The sequence below is a fragment of the Alligator mississippiensis genome, chromosome 14 (genome assembly GCF_030867095.1).
Source record: "Alligator mississippiensis isolate rAllMis1 chromosome 14, rAllMis1, whole genome shotgun sequence".
Taxonomy (NCBI): domain Eukaryota; kingdom Metazoa; phylum Chordata; order Crocodylia; family Alligatoridae; genus Alligator; species Alligator mississippiensis.
In genome coordinates, this window is record NC_081837.1 from 32719804 (window position 1) to 32737682 (window position 17879).

Below are 17879 nucleotides of genomic sequence, written 5' to 3' on the forward strand. Positions count from 1 at the left end.
ATATGCTTCTGTACTACCAAATCAGACAGAAGACATTGGTTCAAAACAGACAGGTAGGCAAAATTATTTCTATTAAAGGCAACTTCTGTTTTTGGAGGGGAGAGGTGTCTTCTTATGCAGGGTCACTCCATTTTCCTCCTAGGACCTTCTCCATAAGATGTCACTTTACAGTGACTTTCAGTCAAAGAAACCTGGAGGCAGAGGTCAGTGTAGAATTGACAAATTCCACCTTGAGATCAGCCCGCAGGTTTGCTCCTTTCCTCGCACAGGCTACAGAACAGATTGTTCAGGAAGTTCTTCCTAACGTCCTACCTAAATTTCCTCACCTGAAGTTTGAGGCGAGTGCTATTGTAGGGCTATAAGCCCCAGTGTCCCCGATCTTGTTATAGAATGGCCTTTGGTTCTGCATGCTCAGCAGCGTTTGGTTCGGGAAGGCTCTAGGAAGTCTGAACTACTGAACTGTGACTGAGTTTTGAGGTCTGAGCATGCTCAGATTGGTAACTTGGTTTGGACGGCAAGCCTATGAGTAGGCACCTACCGAATTCATGGTGGAAATGGGCTGCACAGCGGCTCCTTTGGTTCCCCTGTGCGCCCCGCACCACTGATTAGCAGAGGGGCCACACTGCTTGCCGCTCGCTCCTAATCAGCGGCAAGGCAAAAGCTGTAGTTTTAAATATGTTGCCATTTTTGCCACTTGCCGCTGATTGGCCGAAGGGCCCTGGCAACCCCACTGTCTATTGCTGATCAGACGGAGGCAAAAACAGCACCGTATTTAAAACCACTGGTTTTACCTCCCCACTGTTCTGTGCCTGAAGAGTGTATGTGCGATGTGGCACTGCACGCAAGCAGTTGTGTGCTGGTGTGGTCTGTCCGAAGGCCATCGAAGGTTTGAACAAGGAACGCCTGCAGCCGGGACTCCAAGGAGGGAGTCTGAAAGCGTGAGCACAGATCGAATGCAGAGTGAGCGAGGGCTCAGAGCAGCCAATATCTCATCCGTGGGTCTGTGTCTGTGCCTGAACAGTGAGTGGATGCAAGGTGAGGGTCTGGGGAGGTAACGCTCTGCGGTGACTGTGCAAGGCTGTTAGAGGTGCGGCTGCAGCAAGTGCCAACAGCAGGTCAGAGCTTGATATTGATGTCTAGCACCCTCTCTTGGGTGAGTACTGGTTTTGGATTGCTATTCTTGCACATATACTGCGTTGTTGCAATTGATATTCAACTGCTGTTGAATTGCTGTCATTTGTTGAACATAGTTGTTGTTATCATCCCTCCATGGGGGTTGGACTAGATGACCTGGGGGTTGGACTAGCTAGATGACCTCCTGAGGTCCCTTCCAACCCTAACTTTCTACGATCTTGTGTCGTTTCTTTATTCTTAATTAAGTATATCTGGTCAGGTTACAGCCTGGCTGCAGGCTAACAACATGATGAAAGCTGGGGCTCTACCCCTGTTCATTTACTGGGCAGTTTTGTTAAGCTGCCTCAATTAATCAGTTAATTAGCACCCTGCCTCAACATTACTAGTCCTGGTACAAAATTCTACCTTGCAAAAACCTAGGACTAGGAAGGTTTTAGACAAAAGAAGGAATCTCCCATGCCTTAGCCCAAATGGCTGTGACATAGGGCACTTGTATAAGAAAGAGAAGATGCCGCTTCCAGGCTCCCCCATCACCCCCAGGACTTTGAACAAGTCTCTCCTACCTCATCCAGAGGTGATTTGACCCTAAATCTCTCTAACTTCTCACCTAGGTCCGTAAAGGTGTCCGATCCAATAGGCATGCTCCGAGCATGGAAAGCATGTCTACCACACAGAAGCTACAGTTGTTTCACACAAGAACTTAAACAGAGAAGGAGCTGCTGCCGTGCACTTTCTACATAATAGCCAAGAGAGTAGTGCCCTTGCGCAGGAAGCAAAAGACTGTTCTGCATCCTCTTCCACCTGAGGGAACTCGTCCATAACTGGCTAAGCCCATTCTCTGCACTTTCCACTGAAGCTGGAAACACTGTTCAGCCAAGAATCCAAGGCCGCTTGTACACATGACAGGGATTTAGACCCCTAAGTTGAAATGGTAGGTGTTTAATTTTGACTATTAAAAACCCACCGTTTCACTTTGGTGGCTTTTGTCACTGTTACGGTGAAGTGCCCAATTCTTTTTTTTTGTTTTGCAGAGCCTGCCCGCATTTCCCATGGCTGGGGAATGAGCTGCTGGCGGGCTGAGTGGCCCCTGAGCTGCAGGAGGCCCCAGTCCTTTCCTCTGTGGTGGCAGTGCCCTCCCCGGGGACACCTGGGTGGGCTGCTAGCGGGTGGGTGCCGCACAAGGGGCACCACCGCCATGGGGGGAAGGTCTGGGGCCCCCTGCAGCTCAGGGCCTGCTGGCATCTCACCCCCCAGCCGCAGGAGAGGTAGGCAGGCTCCCCGGGGAAAAAAAAAAAAAGGATAGGGCCCCTCGCTGCTTCTGTTTTCAGCCACCTCTGCCACGGCGGGTGGGGAGGTGGGGAGCAGGGGGAGCTGTCAAAGGCTACAACATTACAAATAACTACTTTGCAAACTAAACTACATGTGTATGTGGTTTAGTTCACAACATAGCGAACTCATTTAAATCGTAAAAAAAACCCTGCACGTGTACAGCATGACACAATTGCACCGCAAAAATGGCCAATTTTCATCACATGCACAAGCGCCCCAAGAATTAGGTGACCAGAAGCAGCAAGAGAGCCTGACTGTATTCTAGTGATTATGGCACTCTCCTGATTTAGGCTGATTTAAGGTCTAGTCCCTGCCATTAGCACTATTTCTGTTTTTGTCCAAAGACTGTTTAATACAAAATGGGAAAGTAGTGCTAGGAACAAATCGAAGCACAGGTCTCCTTCCTCAAAGTTGAGTGTCAAAACACTGGGCTACAGAAGCAGATGAGTGCCTTTTTCCTGGCCCTGTGACTCGTGCCTAACCAGGAGTCTAGTTTCAGCAGGAATAGTGTAACATGCCCCTCTACTATTATATAGCTTTCTCATTAGGGCCATCTCCTGGGGATCAGAGTTATGGGTTTGAATCACCTTATACTAGAGAGGGCCTAGTAATTCACTCTCCTAAGCAAGTGCTCTAAATGTTATGCCAGGGTGCCCTTTAAAGATGCCACCATATTAGCTGTGTAAACTCCTACACATGATTCACAAGAGAAATCCAGAGATTTCAAACAGGAATCCATACTGGCTTCTATTCCACCCAACACAGAAAGCAACAACAAACTCCCCCTGTGCCTGAAGAAAGGTGTTTGCACCCGAAAGTTTGCAAAGAACAATTTTTTTCCAACTATTTAGTTGATCTAATAAAAAATACCACATTTACCCAAAGAACCCTGTCTACCTATGTCCTTAGACCAACATGGATACAACCAGCAACCCTAAAACCATTGTCACTTGTTTTGGTCTTTCTGAATTCTTTGCAACAGAAGAATTTTTCTATTATTCTCTGTAGCCAAGAAACTAGTGAAAGCTAAGAGTTGGCATGTTCCAAGGGGTGTCTCGAGTCTAATGAAGGGTAATTTTAGTCTAAAAAGGTTGAGAACCACTACATTATGCTATCACGTGAAAGGTGAGTGGCAGCACCATCATCACCAGGATCTTAGTCAATCAGGCACCTACCCTTGGATGAGGACAAGGCGCTCTGGATTCTGAGTAGATGGAGATACCTAAAAGGCAGCCAGGAGTCGGACTGCAGAGAGGAGCAGAATTTCAGCATTTCCTATTGGCTACCTCTAGGCATCTCCCTGATCTGTAAATAGATTTCTGTAAATCTGCCTTTAGTGACAGTAACCTCTCTGCAGTTGACTCTGCAGTTGCGGGGCAGGGGAGGGGAGAGGGGTGGACTAGCTGCCTAACCCTTTATTTTATTCTATTTTATTTTATTTTATTTTTTTACTGAATCACCCTCCTGGGATCAGACACTGAATTTTGAAGTGTTCTGAAGTCTAAGTTCGAGGTACTTAAGGGACCATTTTGTATCTTGCCCCAAATCAAATCTGTAGCCCTCGCATGAAATGCAGCTAAATCCCATGACCCTTCTTATGTAGCTGGGTGAACCTACTCAGCAGGATATTTTCAAATCCCTACCTTCAGTCCTCTCAAGGGAAGCAAGTGGGGGAGTGGGGGTGGGGGGAAGAATGAAAAAAAGATCTTGGTTCATACGTGAAAATCTGAGAACATAATGCAGGTTGGTATACAAGGACCTCAGAGAGGTATACATTATAAAAGTGAATTTAACGTCATAGCCTCCGTGTGACCAGACACCAATGTTTCCCTCCTCGTTTTACAGATGTAGATAGACCACAAAACAGGTTTTACAAAATAGTTTTAGATTACTTGGCTCAAGGCATGAAAAAATTCACAGCAGAATTGGGAATAAATAGAATCTTATCTAAATAGGTATATGTTACACCACAAAAATAAAGGGAAGACCTCTTAAAAATGTACTTGAAGACCTACTTCAAAGGGAATGTGCACTCGGATGAAATTTCCAGCTTTTACAATCATAAAGCTTTTCACAGTGTCATCTATTAGGAATTTGGGAGTAACTGGAAGATAAAAATGATTGAACACAATTAAAAGCAATATCTTATTACAAGGCAATGGACTGATTTGAACACACAAAAAATATCATGTCCAGTATTCTAAAGTTGCTTCTTACTTTTGGCCAGCTGCCGGGCTGACAAATATGCATCTATATTGTGTTAATGGAGCTTTTGCAATGTCTTAGCAATCATATTTCTGTATTTATTTATCACTGATCACCAAATGACAGAAACTATTGTAAAAATGTATTCACAAACCCACATTTCAACACAGTATCATAAAAGGTCAGTTAAAGGTGCAGTATATATATAGATATCTAAAAGAGGATAACATTTGATGGCTAAAAATGATATTTAAAGGTTTGCTTTTAGGAATTGGCTTCTAGATAAAGTAAATATTGTATTAAAACAATGGTCCAGGGGAATGGCAAAGGTTAATTGATTTCTAAAAACCTGTTTGAACCAAAGTTTCCTTCAAGGCCCACTGTGTCTAAAGCCAGCAGACACACAGGTTGGGAAACTGAAGACATGTACCACACTGTTCCATAACATGAAATACGGTGGCATTAGGTCACAGTGCCCAACTGCAGATCCCTTGGGATTTCTGGTTTTGGTGGACAGACCAAATTAGGAGGCTGGTAAACAACCAAATTAAAACGTGTATATGTAATAGGCTTGTAAAACAAAGAAGTATGTTGATAGGACAGACCATGGACAGCATGACAACCACAGGGAAACTAATCAACTGTACCTGGAGATGAAGAGTCATCAGAAGGGAGAAAAGAATGCAAAAGGAGGGATTTCAGAGCAGCAACGGGACCCTGAAGGGGGAACCCGAGACCACCACAGACAGGGGGCACACCACTAGCCTGTACCACCCACCCAGTGGGGTGGACCTCAGCCCTTGACCACCAGGCTGCTGACATCTGACATTCAAGAAAGAACCTCAGGGTGAAGCTCGTATATTGGCCAGATGTATGTACCTTCCCTCTATGACAACCCTAGGACTGGTAAATATAGAATTTGTTTGCCTTGCCAGCATTATTCTTCTCTGCTGTCACTGTGCATCAATACAATTTGCCTATTATCAAAGGGAAAGGTTGTGGTCAGTCTGAGTGTTTGGGTCCACCTGGAATAAGGTATCTGGATCATAAATCCAATGCCAACAATATTCAGTGGCCTTGAATCATAACAGGCCTCTAAAATAAGCCCACTGTAAAATTCCTACTTAAGTAAGCCTATAAATTAATTGCCAGTGTGCTGGATAGGAGCAAAATGATCTGTGTCAACTCCTTACAGTCTAGGATAGCATCTAAACCAGGCTCAGAGTGACATTCCATTCTTTCCCGGTCACCTAAGTGGACATTTTTTTGGTTGTCTACAGGCCGTTATTGGCATTTGTGTCCAGAAGAGTTCTATTCCTTGTCACATAGTACTGCATACCCAGACAACTATGCACAACCATATAGTTGTGCAGATTGAGTATGTGAAGTACAGAGGGAAGCTTCTGTCCCACCAGAGACAAGACTCCAAGCTAAACCCTGGGGGCTTTTTCCTGCAAAGCCAGCAGCCAACTCATTCAGCCACATGCCCTCTGGTTTGTCTTCTTCCTCCTGGCCCCACATATCTTCCCTCTTGCACCCACTTATGGTGCTATCTTCAAAAGGAGGATCAGGAGAAGGGCAGTTAATGACTGACCTATGCTGTGGCAATTAGAAGATTGTGCTGGGAAGTCAGAGAGATTTAGGTCTAAATCACCTCTGGATGAACTAGGACTAGAACCTAGGACCTCCAGCTTCCCAGGTGAGTGGAGGAAAAGAAAAGACTGTCTCACTCATATTTTGTTGCCAGTCTACATGGCTACTTAGGTGTCTATGCACACAGTGCTGAGCACCTAAAGACAATGCATCCAGTTGAGTAAGTGAAAAAAAAGGCCACCTAGATAACCAGGAAAGAATATATCGCCATCCTGAATGGCTTCTGTCAATACAAGTCTCCAATAGTCAACCCACCTGTGGATAGAGAACCCATGATTTTAACTGTGTGATCTGCACCTGTGGGTTTATCACATACACTGCAGTGGAAGCGTGGTTTATCTTACCCATAGGGGGCATGGCTTGAATATCAGTGTCCAGTGCTACAGCTTCACCAGCGCCCCCGTCATTGACAGCCCTCACCCGTAAGAAGTACATTTCTTTGGGTTCCAGGCCTTTCACTGTATACATTGTCATCCTTAGGGGCTGAGTGTTACACTGGGTCCACTTGAGGTTGTTAGAAGATCGCATCTCTACCATATACCCCTTAGCTTCACCCCCATCCTCTGGTTTGGGTTTTGTCCATGCCAATGTAATGCTGGTGTAATCAGTATTGGTCACCTTAAGGTCCCTCACGTGACCTGGAGGATCTAGAAAGGGAAAGTTTATTTAGACCGTGATGGCCTAGGATACCTGCCTCCAGTCTTCATTCAGTACATAGAATCATCCATTTCAGCATTCTTGCAGCACACTAGCTAGCTATCCTACCATGCTCCATGCAGCATACTGAAATTCCATCCTCATTCCTCTGCAATTTACTGGGAAACCTGCTCCTGCCTAGCATACAACATCCTAGAAATATTGTCTTCTTCCCCTTTGCAGCACACAGGAATCCCACTCCCAGTTCCACGTAGAATAGGGGAATCTGACCCTCCTTTTCCTGCAGCACGCTGGGGATTTTGCCCCATATCTGCCTCAACAACACCAAGAAAGTCCTTCCCCATCCCTCTCTAAGACAAACAGTGAATTCTTGATCTTTGAATATTCTTCAAGTATTTAAGTTTACCAAGCATACACTGTAAAACACCTGATAAACACTGCCACACAGATTGATACAATTTCTCAGACTTAACATCTCAGCCTGCTACCCCACTGTCTGTCTCCCACTGCTGAATGGACAAATGGGCAACTTACCCATGGGATCTTGAGCAAAGACAGATTCTGATGGTGCACTGGCCTCGCCTGTACCAGCAGCATTGACGGCAGCCACGCGGAATTCATACTGCAGTCCTTCCTTCAGGTCAGTCACTTTCCACTTCCTCTCTGTGGAAGGAAAAGATCAGATCCTTAAAATTCTGGCTCAGGTCCGCAGGACCCACAGAAGGATGCACTTGGACAATGTTCACTTGTTCACTCTACATCCTGGGCTACCCTTCTGCCTAAAGGAACATATGTCTTCTTCTAAATGCTCTCTCTTTTCATCCCATCCTTCTTCCACCAGGAAGAGCACACACCAATTGCTGAAACTTCCTTAGCCTGATGAAGAGTTTTTGAACCCGAAAGCTTGCTTAATAAATATTCTCCAACTATTTGGGTTGGCCTAATAAAAGATATCAAATTCACCCAAGGAACCTTGTCTGCCTATGTCCTTAGACCAACACAGCTACAACCTAAACCCCTTCTTCCACCAGTGCACACATATTTTCAGGTCTTTCTTATTATATGTTCACCTTCTTTTCAGCTCAAAAGCCATTTGAGAGCTAATGAGGAAGTCCAGGAAAGAGTAAAAACTCTCTAGTGATAACCCTAAATTCTTATATAGGAGATAAGAAGACCTTGCCTGCATCTGAGAGATAACTGACAATAGGCAAACACATCTTGGAGTCCTTAGAGACATCAATTCTGCCTACCTGCCTTCCTTGCTTCAATAAAGGCACAGACAGAAGTGACAACTTTTGCCCAATCTGACCACAGAAAGCAATCTATAGCCATGACCAAACATGAGTGCATGGCTGCAAACCACTTAAAAAATGACCAATCGGATGAAAACCTGGAGCCAGGGTCAGATGAAGATGTTTCAAAACATGGCATCTTCTGTAACTTGTCTTCCTGCCTGCTAGCTTCCAAGATGTTTTCAGAATGGGAGGGAGGAAAGGGAGCAGAGGGAGTTCAGTCTGGGGGTTTTTCAGCCCATGCTGGAGGGCGGGGTGGTATTGGAGCCCCTGCCTGGGGTGAGAGTGCTCCATTTCACCCACCCCACCCTCTAGAGCTGACTGGGGAACCCCTAGAATGAGCTCCCTCTGCTCCCTTTCCCCCTCCCATTCTGAAAACAGGGACAGGCTGGGAGAGAGGAGCAGCCATTGCTGGTAGCTAGCAGCTAGGTTTCCCTCTCTTCTAGAACCAACCAACAACGAACTTCTGTTTGGCTGGTGGGGAGGAGATCATTGTAATTTAAAACGCTTCCTGAAAAGTGCTCTCAGTTACAGCGGGAAGCTAGACTTCTGTCTGCACCCTAAATTCCCACCTTCCCCATTCCCAGCAGGATTAGCAAAGACAGAACTTCCACATCAGAAGTGAAAGGTGCCTGATTGCTTATGCAGGAGGCTGAAGTCCTCAACTTACCCATAGAAAAGCTGCAGGCTAGACAACAGCCATGAAAGATCCCCCCTTTTTCACCAACAATATATTCACAAACTTGGAAGGATCCCCAACACCCTCCCACACCTCTTCCTGGAGCTAGAAGAGAATTCCAGCTCCATGACTTGTTCATTCTCTTGACTCTGAAGAGAAACCCAAATGGCCCAACAAAACCAGGTATGAGGGCACGTTTGGTACTACTACTTCCTTCCTGGTGTCCAGTTTTGGTCTATACGGCATTTTTGGTTGTCTTAGTGCCAAAAATGCCTCTTTTGCTCAGGTTGGAATTCTGATCTTGGACACAGATCTCTGCATGTGGATAGCTATGTCTGAACATAGCCACATGAACTGGGCACGCACAGTACTAACTGGGGCCTGTATGGATGCCCATGGGCAGATCCAGGATTGTGGTGAGAAGAGTGGGGCCACTGCAGTCCTGGGTAAGAGCAAATTCTTTTGAAGTTCTGCTCTTAACATTGTCATCGAGTAAAAAAGTCAATGGAGGGTAGTGTGGGTGGAAGGTTGTTCCACCAGGGAGAAAATGCCAGGCTAGAACTAAAGTCCCCCTCCCTGCCAAGTCAATAGTCACCTTGCTGAGCCACACAGCTTCTGGCTTACTCCTTTCTTTCTGGCCCCACATTCCCCCCCCTCTCAGGGGGTCCCAGGGAGCCAACTTCAAAAAAGGCACCAGAGAAGAAACTAGAAAATTACTAACCTTTAGTGTATTCCTTAGAGCGCTGTGCAAAGGAGTGAGAGAGAGCAAGGTTCAAGCCCTTTCCAGGTCACTAGGACCCAGGTTAGTGACCTAGCTACTGAGTTTTTTGGGGGGAAAGATGGGAGGGCTCTTGCATTGTTTCCAGTTCATGTCCCATTTGTATCCAGTCATCCCTGTGCACAGGGTTACATGTCCAGGAACAGAATTTCAATGTCTGTGTAAGTGGGGCACATAGGTGAGCAAATTTGGACACTTACATGACCAGGAAAGAATCACCCTAAGACCACATCCTATTCCTGCTATTAGGAGTCTAATTATCCTGTTCCACCCTACTCAAGTCCCTTAAAAAGTGTTAACAAGTGCCTACTATTGTAATACACCACCATCCCACATTTCAGACTCAGTCACAGAAAGCAGTGAGCAGGAAGGGGAACCATCCATCTTTTGCATTAATGGTTGTTCAGGGATTCATGCAGGGTAGAAAGGGATCACGCTTAGGCACCAAAGTCCACTTAAGTGTTTAATAGTTGGAATAGGATCTGGCCTCTAGGAATCAGAAAGTTCACTGATTCATGCCCCTACACAGAGGTCACTGAACATATCTCAATAGTAACATTTGTTGGCCACCAGTCCACAGCAAATAATAGGTCAGAATGGCATTATCCATTGACCCATCTAGTCTTTTTGCCTTTCTGGAGCTGGTTTCAAGCTCTGAGGTGCTTACCTGTGATTGGCTGATCAGTGACAGGTGCCCAGGTGCTACTGCCCTTCTTACGTTTCTCAACGATGTATCCCAGGATTCGGGAATTCCCTGTTTTGTCAGGCACTGCCCAAGACAGTTTGATGGCCTCTTTGCTGGCCTCCACAATCTTAGGAGGAGCAGGGGGGCCAGGGAAAACTAAAGAAAGATCAGTGCTTCATTATTAACAGACATTTCTGCTCATTCACAAGACAATAAAGTTCTGAGAGTTTGCTTTGTCCATGATTTGCTAAATATATCTGATGGGGTAATTTTGGAAGGCATGAGTAATATCTAAGACTCAGTCTCTTATTCCCCAGGACAGCCAGGAGCTGGGAGCACAGAAGAAGAAACTCATCTAGGGTTCTGAAGTTGGCTGTTTCATGAGCAACCCCCTACTGCTAATGCTGGGAGATGCTCTTACAGAGAAGGAAAGACAAATTTTTCCTGAGAGAAATCGAGGAAAACTGATAGAATCCCACTTCTTTCCCTGAATATAAGAAACAGTGCTGGAGGGAGAGTAAAACTATCAGCAATTAATGCAAAAATTGTTTTAAAATATATCTTAGCACAAAATGAGATTTGAAAAGGGTGAAGTAAGGCAGGAGGGAAAGAAGATTGCAGGGATGGATGTGAAGAAAAAAGGGGAAAAAGAATGAGATCTTCTCTCTGATTCTATCTTCATGTTGTATCCACAAGATACCTTAAATATTTGGTTTAGAGGGAGCTCCTACAGCAGAACTGACTGAGCTGTGATCTTAGAATTGTTTTGAATAAAGATGAAGCCATTGAATGTCCCCTTGGGAGACTCATTTGCCTAAGACAGTATTTCCCAAACTGTGCGACATACTCCCTGCAGGGTGGGGGGAGGGTGTGACTTATGGTAGCAACTGGTGGCATCCCCCCTACTTCAGCAGCTATTGCACCCCCTGTTCTTCAGCTGCTGCTGCCACCACTACTACTGCTGCTGATGCTTTTCCAGCTGCTGATTCCCTTCACCAGGGATTGCTATTAATTGCCACAGCAAGGGGAATCAGTGGCAAGGAAAGTTGTGGATGGAGTAAGGAGGTGTGAGAGAACCGTGGTGAGGAAATCAGTGGCTAAAGTAAGGCGGTTGGGAGGGGGGGCACGAGAGGCCTGACTTGCACATGGAGAGGCATAAACCCACAAGGTTTGGGAAAGACTGGCCAAAAGCATAAATAAGATAAAGACCTACTGGGTTCTCTTTGCAGTAAGCCGCAGGAATGTTTTTGGCTTTGGTCCACAAGTGAATCCCACAGTGGACCCTGCTTTGAGATTCAGGTTGGAATGCTTCCCAAAGCTCAAAACAGATCTTATTCAGAATCATCCGGATTTACAAGAAACCTGCAGTTTTCATATGAAATCATAATCTCAGTAATGCAGCCAATCTTGCAAACCTTTCTTTTCAACCTGAGCTAAGATTGGTAGCAACACCCAGAATATGATGAGTTTCACCTTTTTCTTTTTGGCTTTCATAGCAAAAGTCTCCCTTGGCTATAGTATGCATTTACATAGAGCTCTTTCTCTTACCTTTGGTTGCAGCCATCACCTCGCCTGACTCTAATGGCTCACTGCTCCCCTCAGCATTTATCGCTCGCACCCGAAAGCAGTAGCTTTTGTCATGTTCCACTTTGTTGGTAGTAAAAGTTGTGCTGCTCCCATCTGCTTCTCCCACTGTCAGCCAGGTTTGTCTGCCCACTTGCTGCCTCTCAATAGCATAGCTGAGCACTGGTTTGCCCCCATCATCTTTTGGGGGCTTCCACTGGATGGTGATGCCAGTTATGGAACTATCTACCACTTCTATAGGGCCCATCGGTGATTGTGGCCTGTCTGAAAGGAGAAATCAAACTGAAAATGCAAACTGGCTAAGGAATTATGCTAAAGGTAAACTAATGAAGGAGCAAAGTCAGAGCTGATAAATCTGCAGCCATATCAAGCCAATGATCATTTGAGCCAGCAAGGCACCAAGCAAGCCCTGGAGCTGCCAAGTGACATCAAGTCCTGTTAAAGTTAGTGAGAGCTGAAGGCCTTCAGCCCTGCTCAGAACTGGGAATGTTGCACCTCACTGTATTTCTCTTTATTAAGAGAAGAACAAACCCAGCCAGCTTTCAGATACTCTTGAAAGCATCTTTCTGTACAAGCATCAGTGGAAGAGGGGCCCTATTCCTCTCCTGAGTATGCAATTGCTCTCAATTAGGCTCTTTCTGGTGATTCTTTCAAGAGATCCCAACAGTGATTTACAAGTTCTTCTCTCTAAACCTTGTAACAAAAGTGGTAGATGAATATCATGAGCCTCTCACCTGTTACTACCAGCTTTAGGTTGACCTCCAAGGCTCCACTCCCATTGCTGAGCTTCACTTTGTAATCCCCACAGTCCTTCCTGTTAGCGCTAGAAATAGAAAGCCGAGTGAAGTTATCCGCTTTGTCAGTATGGATCCTGGTATCATCCAGGAGCTCACACCCATCCTTTAACCATGTTGCTTTGACTGGTTTCCGGCCTTCAAAAGGGATCTTGACCACAGCATTCTGCCCTGCCTTGATCACTAGAGGATCCTTCATCAGTTTTTCCTGAAGATCCTTGTCAACATTTGGGGGATCTAAACAGAGAAAAAAAATCATTAATAAATGCAGTTCAAAGAGGAAATCTAACCAATAGAGTTGGAATGCTCTGTACTAATTGCTGCTGATTAATTTAAATATTATCTGACAGGGCATTTGGGGGTCTGAGAGCAATACAATTTACAGGAGATCATGATGGTACAGGTGGTGCTCAGAAACTCTCAGGATTTGAACCTTTGTGTTCAGTTGCATATTTACCAGATGGTATACATGCATGTGTGTGCCAGGGGTAATTTCCAGAGATCAGTAAAGTCCTCAAAATAGTGCTTAAATGATGCTTATGCTGACTGCATAACTTCATATGCAGTAGAATTAAACACCCATGAGAAAAAACTAACACTAGTTTTAGATTAAATTTAAGCATTTCCAGCTGATCAAAATCTTTGAGCTAACAACACAGCTCATTCAGAGAGGTATATATTACAGACACATTGACTTAAGTGCAAAGTTTTTTTTCCAGTTCTTCCAAGCTCCCTTGGTTATAAAATTGTGCACTCTGCAACATATACCTACCATCATCCACTGCTTTTTCTCACACAACAGGAGGGGCTGCACAGTTAACATTTAGATTGAAATTTAGGAAATGCACTATCTCCTCCACGAATTAAGAAACAAACCCATGTGGTGAGTCAGTTCTTTAACCACAAGACCATCCAATGTATTGCTTTTCATGCTTTAGGGTTTCTGCTCGTCACCTGTAAGGGTCAAGAAGAACCATCTCCCTGCCTTCCCTTCACCCCCCAGCTTAAATGCATATTTTAGTTTTCATTCATGACACCATTACTTGCAAGTATAGAAGTAAACTCAGTATCCCATGTGGTGCCTTCCAGTCCTATGTTCTTATTTTAAGCACATACTGGCATTGCACTTCGTTAAGAAAGGAGTAAACATAATCCACGTTTAACATTACAGTACAGCCTCATAACTCCTGTATCTAACAAACCTCCACTTTTAAAAATCCCATTATGATGATGCAAAAACTTGTCTAAGCTTATTACATCAAACACCCTCTTTTAATGAACATTTGTCCCGGTCCCATTGGGTTTCAATACGATGAGGCTGTACTGTATTTTTTCTGGGCAATAAAGCAGTTTGACAAACTTGCCTTCAACAAAAATTTTAGCTTCGGTTTTGATGCCTTCAGCTTCAAACCTATATGTTCCAGCATGAATATCATCCACTTCGTCTATGATTAGTCTGTGGTTTGGGCCTTCCTTTTCAAAAGAGACTCCATCCATGCCTGTTAGCTACAATGTAAAGGACAAAAATATGTTATTTCCTTGAAGGAACTAGCAAACCCTTTGCCAGGAAAAATGCCAGATGGGACCTTCTTTACTGTTATAGCTACACAGTACTGATAAATCCATGAAGACTAAACACAAGAACTAGTTAGGAAATGATTTTTTTCCCCATGAAAAAAAATCCACAAATGCAAAGTGTTTAATCAAAAACCTGAAAATCCAATTTTTTGATAAAAATGGAATTTTGTTGTAAAAAACATCTGTTCTGTCGAAACGTGCCCCCAGATCAATCCAGACCACATCATCACTAGACCTAATAACAAGGAGTACATATCCAAGGTTCATTCACCAGCAACTCCATCTCCTTACAATGTCCCTCTGCTGTCTACATCAGACGAACAGGGCGATTTGTACACATAAGAATGAACAAATACCAATCTGACATCAGCCACAGAAAGACATTAAAGTCTGTGGCAGGACACTTCAACCTTCCTGGGCTCAGCATTGCTGGTCTCCGGCAAAACAAAAATTAAAACCTGGTTTGAACGAGAAACTGCAGAACAAGAAATCATTCACAAACTAGACTGTTTGGTATAATTTAAGCCATGACCATGGATTCCTATCTCATTACCTGGATTAGCATTTGTAACCCGCTTTGTTCCTCTGGGTTTACTGCTTGTTTGTTTCTTTCTCCTAGCAGTGCCCCCTCTTTTGTCTTTTGTATTCTGATTGCTCTCTCCTTACACGTTTCTGCACGTCCTTTCACTTTCATGGCATCTGATGAAGTGAACTTTGGTTCACAAAAGCCGGTGTTCTTATATACAATCTTATTTAGTTTGTCTAGAAAGGTGCATGTCTACTCTGCCTTCTGTCTGACTTCAGACTAACACAACTAACTACCTCTCTATTCATTTGAAGTGTCATTACTCATCAAAAAAATGCAAGTGGGAAATTTTGGGCCAGTTCTCATCTGGTGCTCAAAAAAACCCTTCTAACTCTTTCTTCACCATCAGAGCAAATATTATGGTAGCCCTAGTCTGCCAGCAATCATTACTCCAGTTAGCTAAGTAGCACATCAAATCTAGCACCAAAACGCACTTGAATCTCAACATTTCAAACTGTTGAAAGATCAAGCACTGGCCAAAAAGATTAACAAAGCGTGCAAGAAGATGCTTGCTTTGTTGACTGGATTTTGTATGTAGTAAAATAGTTCATGTGCCAAATTAAACTGATCATCACAGGCTAGACTCTATTCTACCTATTAGCTTCCTACATGTGATCCTATTCCACCTTGCTCAAAACCCTGAAAAACTGCTTTAAATAAAAAGTAGATGGGTTCCTACTCTTCCACATTGCAGTTTTGTGCCTCAGTCTTAAGGGTCAGATGGTAGTGTGATGCAAAAGTGCAATTACGGATGTTCAGGGACTCCAGCAATGTGGGGGGAAAAAAAAATCACACTTAGTTGCATAAGTCCATTCAGATGCACAGTAGGCAAAATACAATCTGGCCCTACATTTGTGCCTGGTTTACTTATAATGGCAACTAGCAGCAAAAAACTGGGCATTTCAAAGAGATCAGTGACTGTCTAGAGTGTCTCATCTGTGCCTTGTACTCTCAATTCCACTTCAACTGGTCATTACACTCCAGAAACAGCCTATATCTTGGTCAGTATTGCTTATTATTTATTGATTATTTAACTGGTGGTACTACATATATGCTCTGATAGACTGGTATATGACCACTAATAGATTGACACAAAGTCCATTCAAGTCAAGGAGAGTTTTTCTGTTGATCTTGATGGAATTTGGATCAGGCTCTAAACCAGTAATAATATCTCTGAGACCTCTTTTTCCTGGCCAAAGCTACAGCTAAAAACCTTGTCGGTAAATGGATCACTTTTCTTCTGAACTCCTGCAGTCTTAGCCTCCATCTCCTTGCAATCTGAATTATTCTCCTGCATTATATTCAGACATTGCTTCAGACTTGCATGGTCTTAGCATGTGCTGAGCATTGATTCAAAGGATTTTCAACCCTCAAGGTAAGGAAAAAGAAAAGGAAAACTCATAGCAACCTCTTGGTGCCAGTGAGAGTGAAAATGGTCCTGCTCTGAGAGCACAGAGGAATCCTATCCAATTCCTACTAGGAAGCTTGATGCAAAGAGCTTCTTGTACAATTACACTGAGGCTGTGCTCAATGGCCAGGCAGGCTAGTTTGGTGCCTCTTCTTATTGTGGAAAATGAGGGATCATTTCAGGAGACCCCACTGCAGAGAGGCAGGGCAGAATGAGAAAAGATTGTGCCATAATATTTCATGACAATTGTAGCTGGCAAATTAAACAAATCCTCGATCCTTGAGGAAATGATGAGCTACTGAACACATACCTTGAATCCATCTTTAAACCAAGACCCTTCCATCTGCTCATTATTGAGACTGCAACACAGCTCAGCTGGCTTCCTTTTCAAGGCATGCACATCTGATAATCGTTTGTTGAAATGGCAACGTGGTTCTAAACATACAGGAAAGAAAGTTAAAAAAAAACCCCACACTAGAAATGTGCAGACCTTTTGTTGCACAAGAGAACAAACTGGTGGAGAAACATCTCAACACAAAATATACAGGCAGGTGCAGCAAAGAGGCACCTGTCTAAACAAAAATGTATCATAATGTTGACTATGTAATAATCCCAAAATACTGAGTGAGATCCTCAGCCAGTCTAAATCATTATTGACTTAAATAGAGTCAAGCTGATAGATATCAACTGAGGATCTGGAATAATCTAGTCAATAGAATGGATGACTAAGTACATTAACAGCTGCTTTGTTTTCAAGTGTACTATAGTCAGTGTGTAAACCTACCCTAATCCTTCCTTTCTATAAAAAGAATAATCTCCAAACAGAGATATCTAGCATTTTAAATCTCACACTTACTAACTTAACTAGCCTTTATTTGCATGAGTAGCTTCCTTGACTTCGGTGACACTAGTTAGATAAGGGCCACTCGTATAAATAAGACCTTTGAAGATTATACTTTAATAAAATGTAACAAAAAAATTGCATGGAATGTTTCTTAGGGCTGTTGAAAATGGAGATGTTTGCATTAAGTAATTATAGAAAAAAAATAAAGGAAAAAAAGGTCCAATTTAAATTACTGAGAGTTGTCAAAGAAATATGGATGTGATGCATGAAAATACATGGGAACTAATATATTTCCTAAACATGGCCAATTTGAGTCTGTTAGAGCTGGGGTTAGAAAGGGGTCCCAGATAAATGGCTACAAAATAAATACAACAGCTGTCATTAATATAGATCTATTGTCTAGGCAGGATCTCAGTGCATTCTAAGGCCCATCTACATGTTACATTTATTCCACAATTAACATGTTATAAATGTAGAACATAGTTATGGCTGATTTGTTTGGCACCTTAAAATGACCACATGGATCTAATTGTCAGCCTTAGCCCCAGATTGCACTAGGGATGGCTCAAGACCCCAATGTGGTCCTAGGGCTGGAGCCAACAGTCAGTTGATGGCTCAAGACCCCAGTGTGGCCCCAGACCTGCAGACACACAGCTTTCTACTTGCTGGTGCC

General features: G+C 43.7%; 1 protein-coding gene across 2 annotated transcripts in view; it reads right to left on the reverse strand.

The window, feature by feature from the left end:
* Window positions 1–17879, reverse strand: part of IGFN1 (immunoglobulin like and fibronectin type III domain containing 1) — a 58041-nt gene that overhangs the window by 8001 nt on the left and 32161 nt on the right. For both annotated transcript variants that reach the window (XM_059717340.1, XM_059717339.1), the window contains exons 13-20: window positions 16673–16797; window positions 14155–14296; window positions 12731–13027; window positions 11961–12260; window positions 10395–10568; window positions 7513–7641; window positions 6666–6968; window positions 4479–4567 (exon numbers count right to left, since the gene is read on the reverse strand). In XM_059717340.1, coding sequence (XP_059573323.1) covers window positions 4479–4567; window positions 6666–6968; window positions 7513–7641; window positions 10395–10568; window positions 11961–12260; window positions 12731–13027; window positions 14155–14296; window positions 16673–16797 — 1559 coding nt within the window. The remainder of the gene's footprint in view (window positions 1–4478; window positions 4568–6665; window positions 6969–7512; window positions 7642–10394; window positions 10569–11960; window positions 12261–12730; window positions 13028–14154; window positions 14297–16672; window positions 16798–17879) is intronic.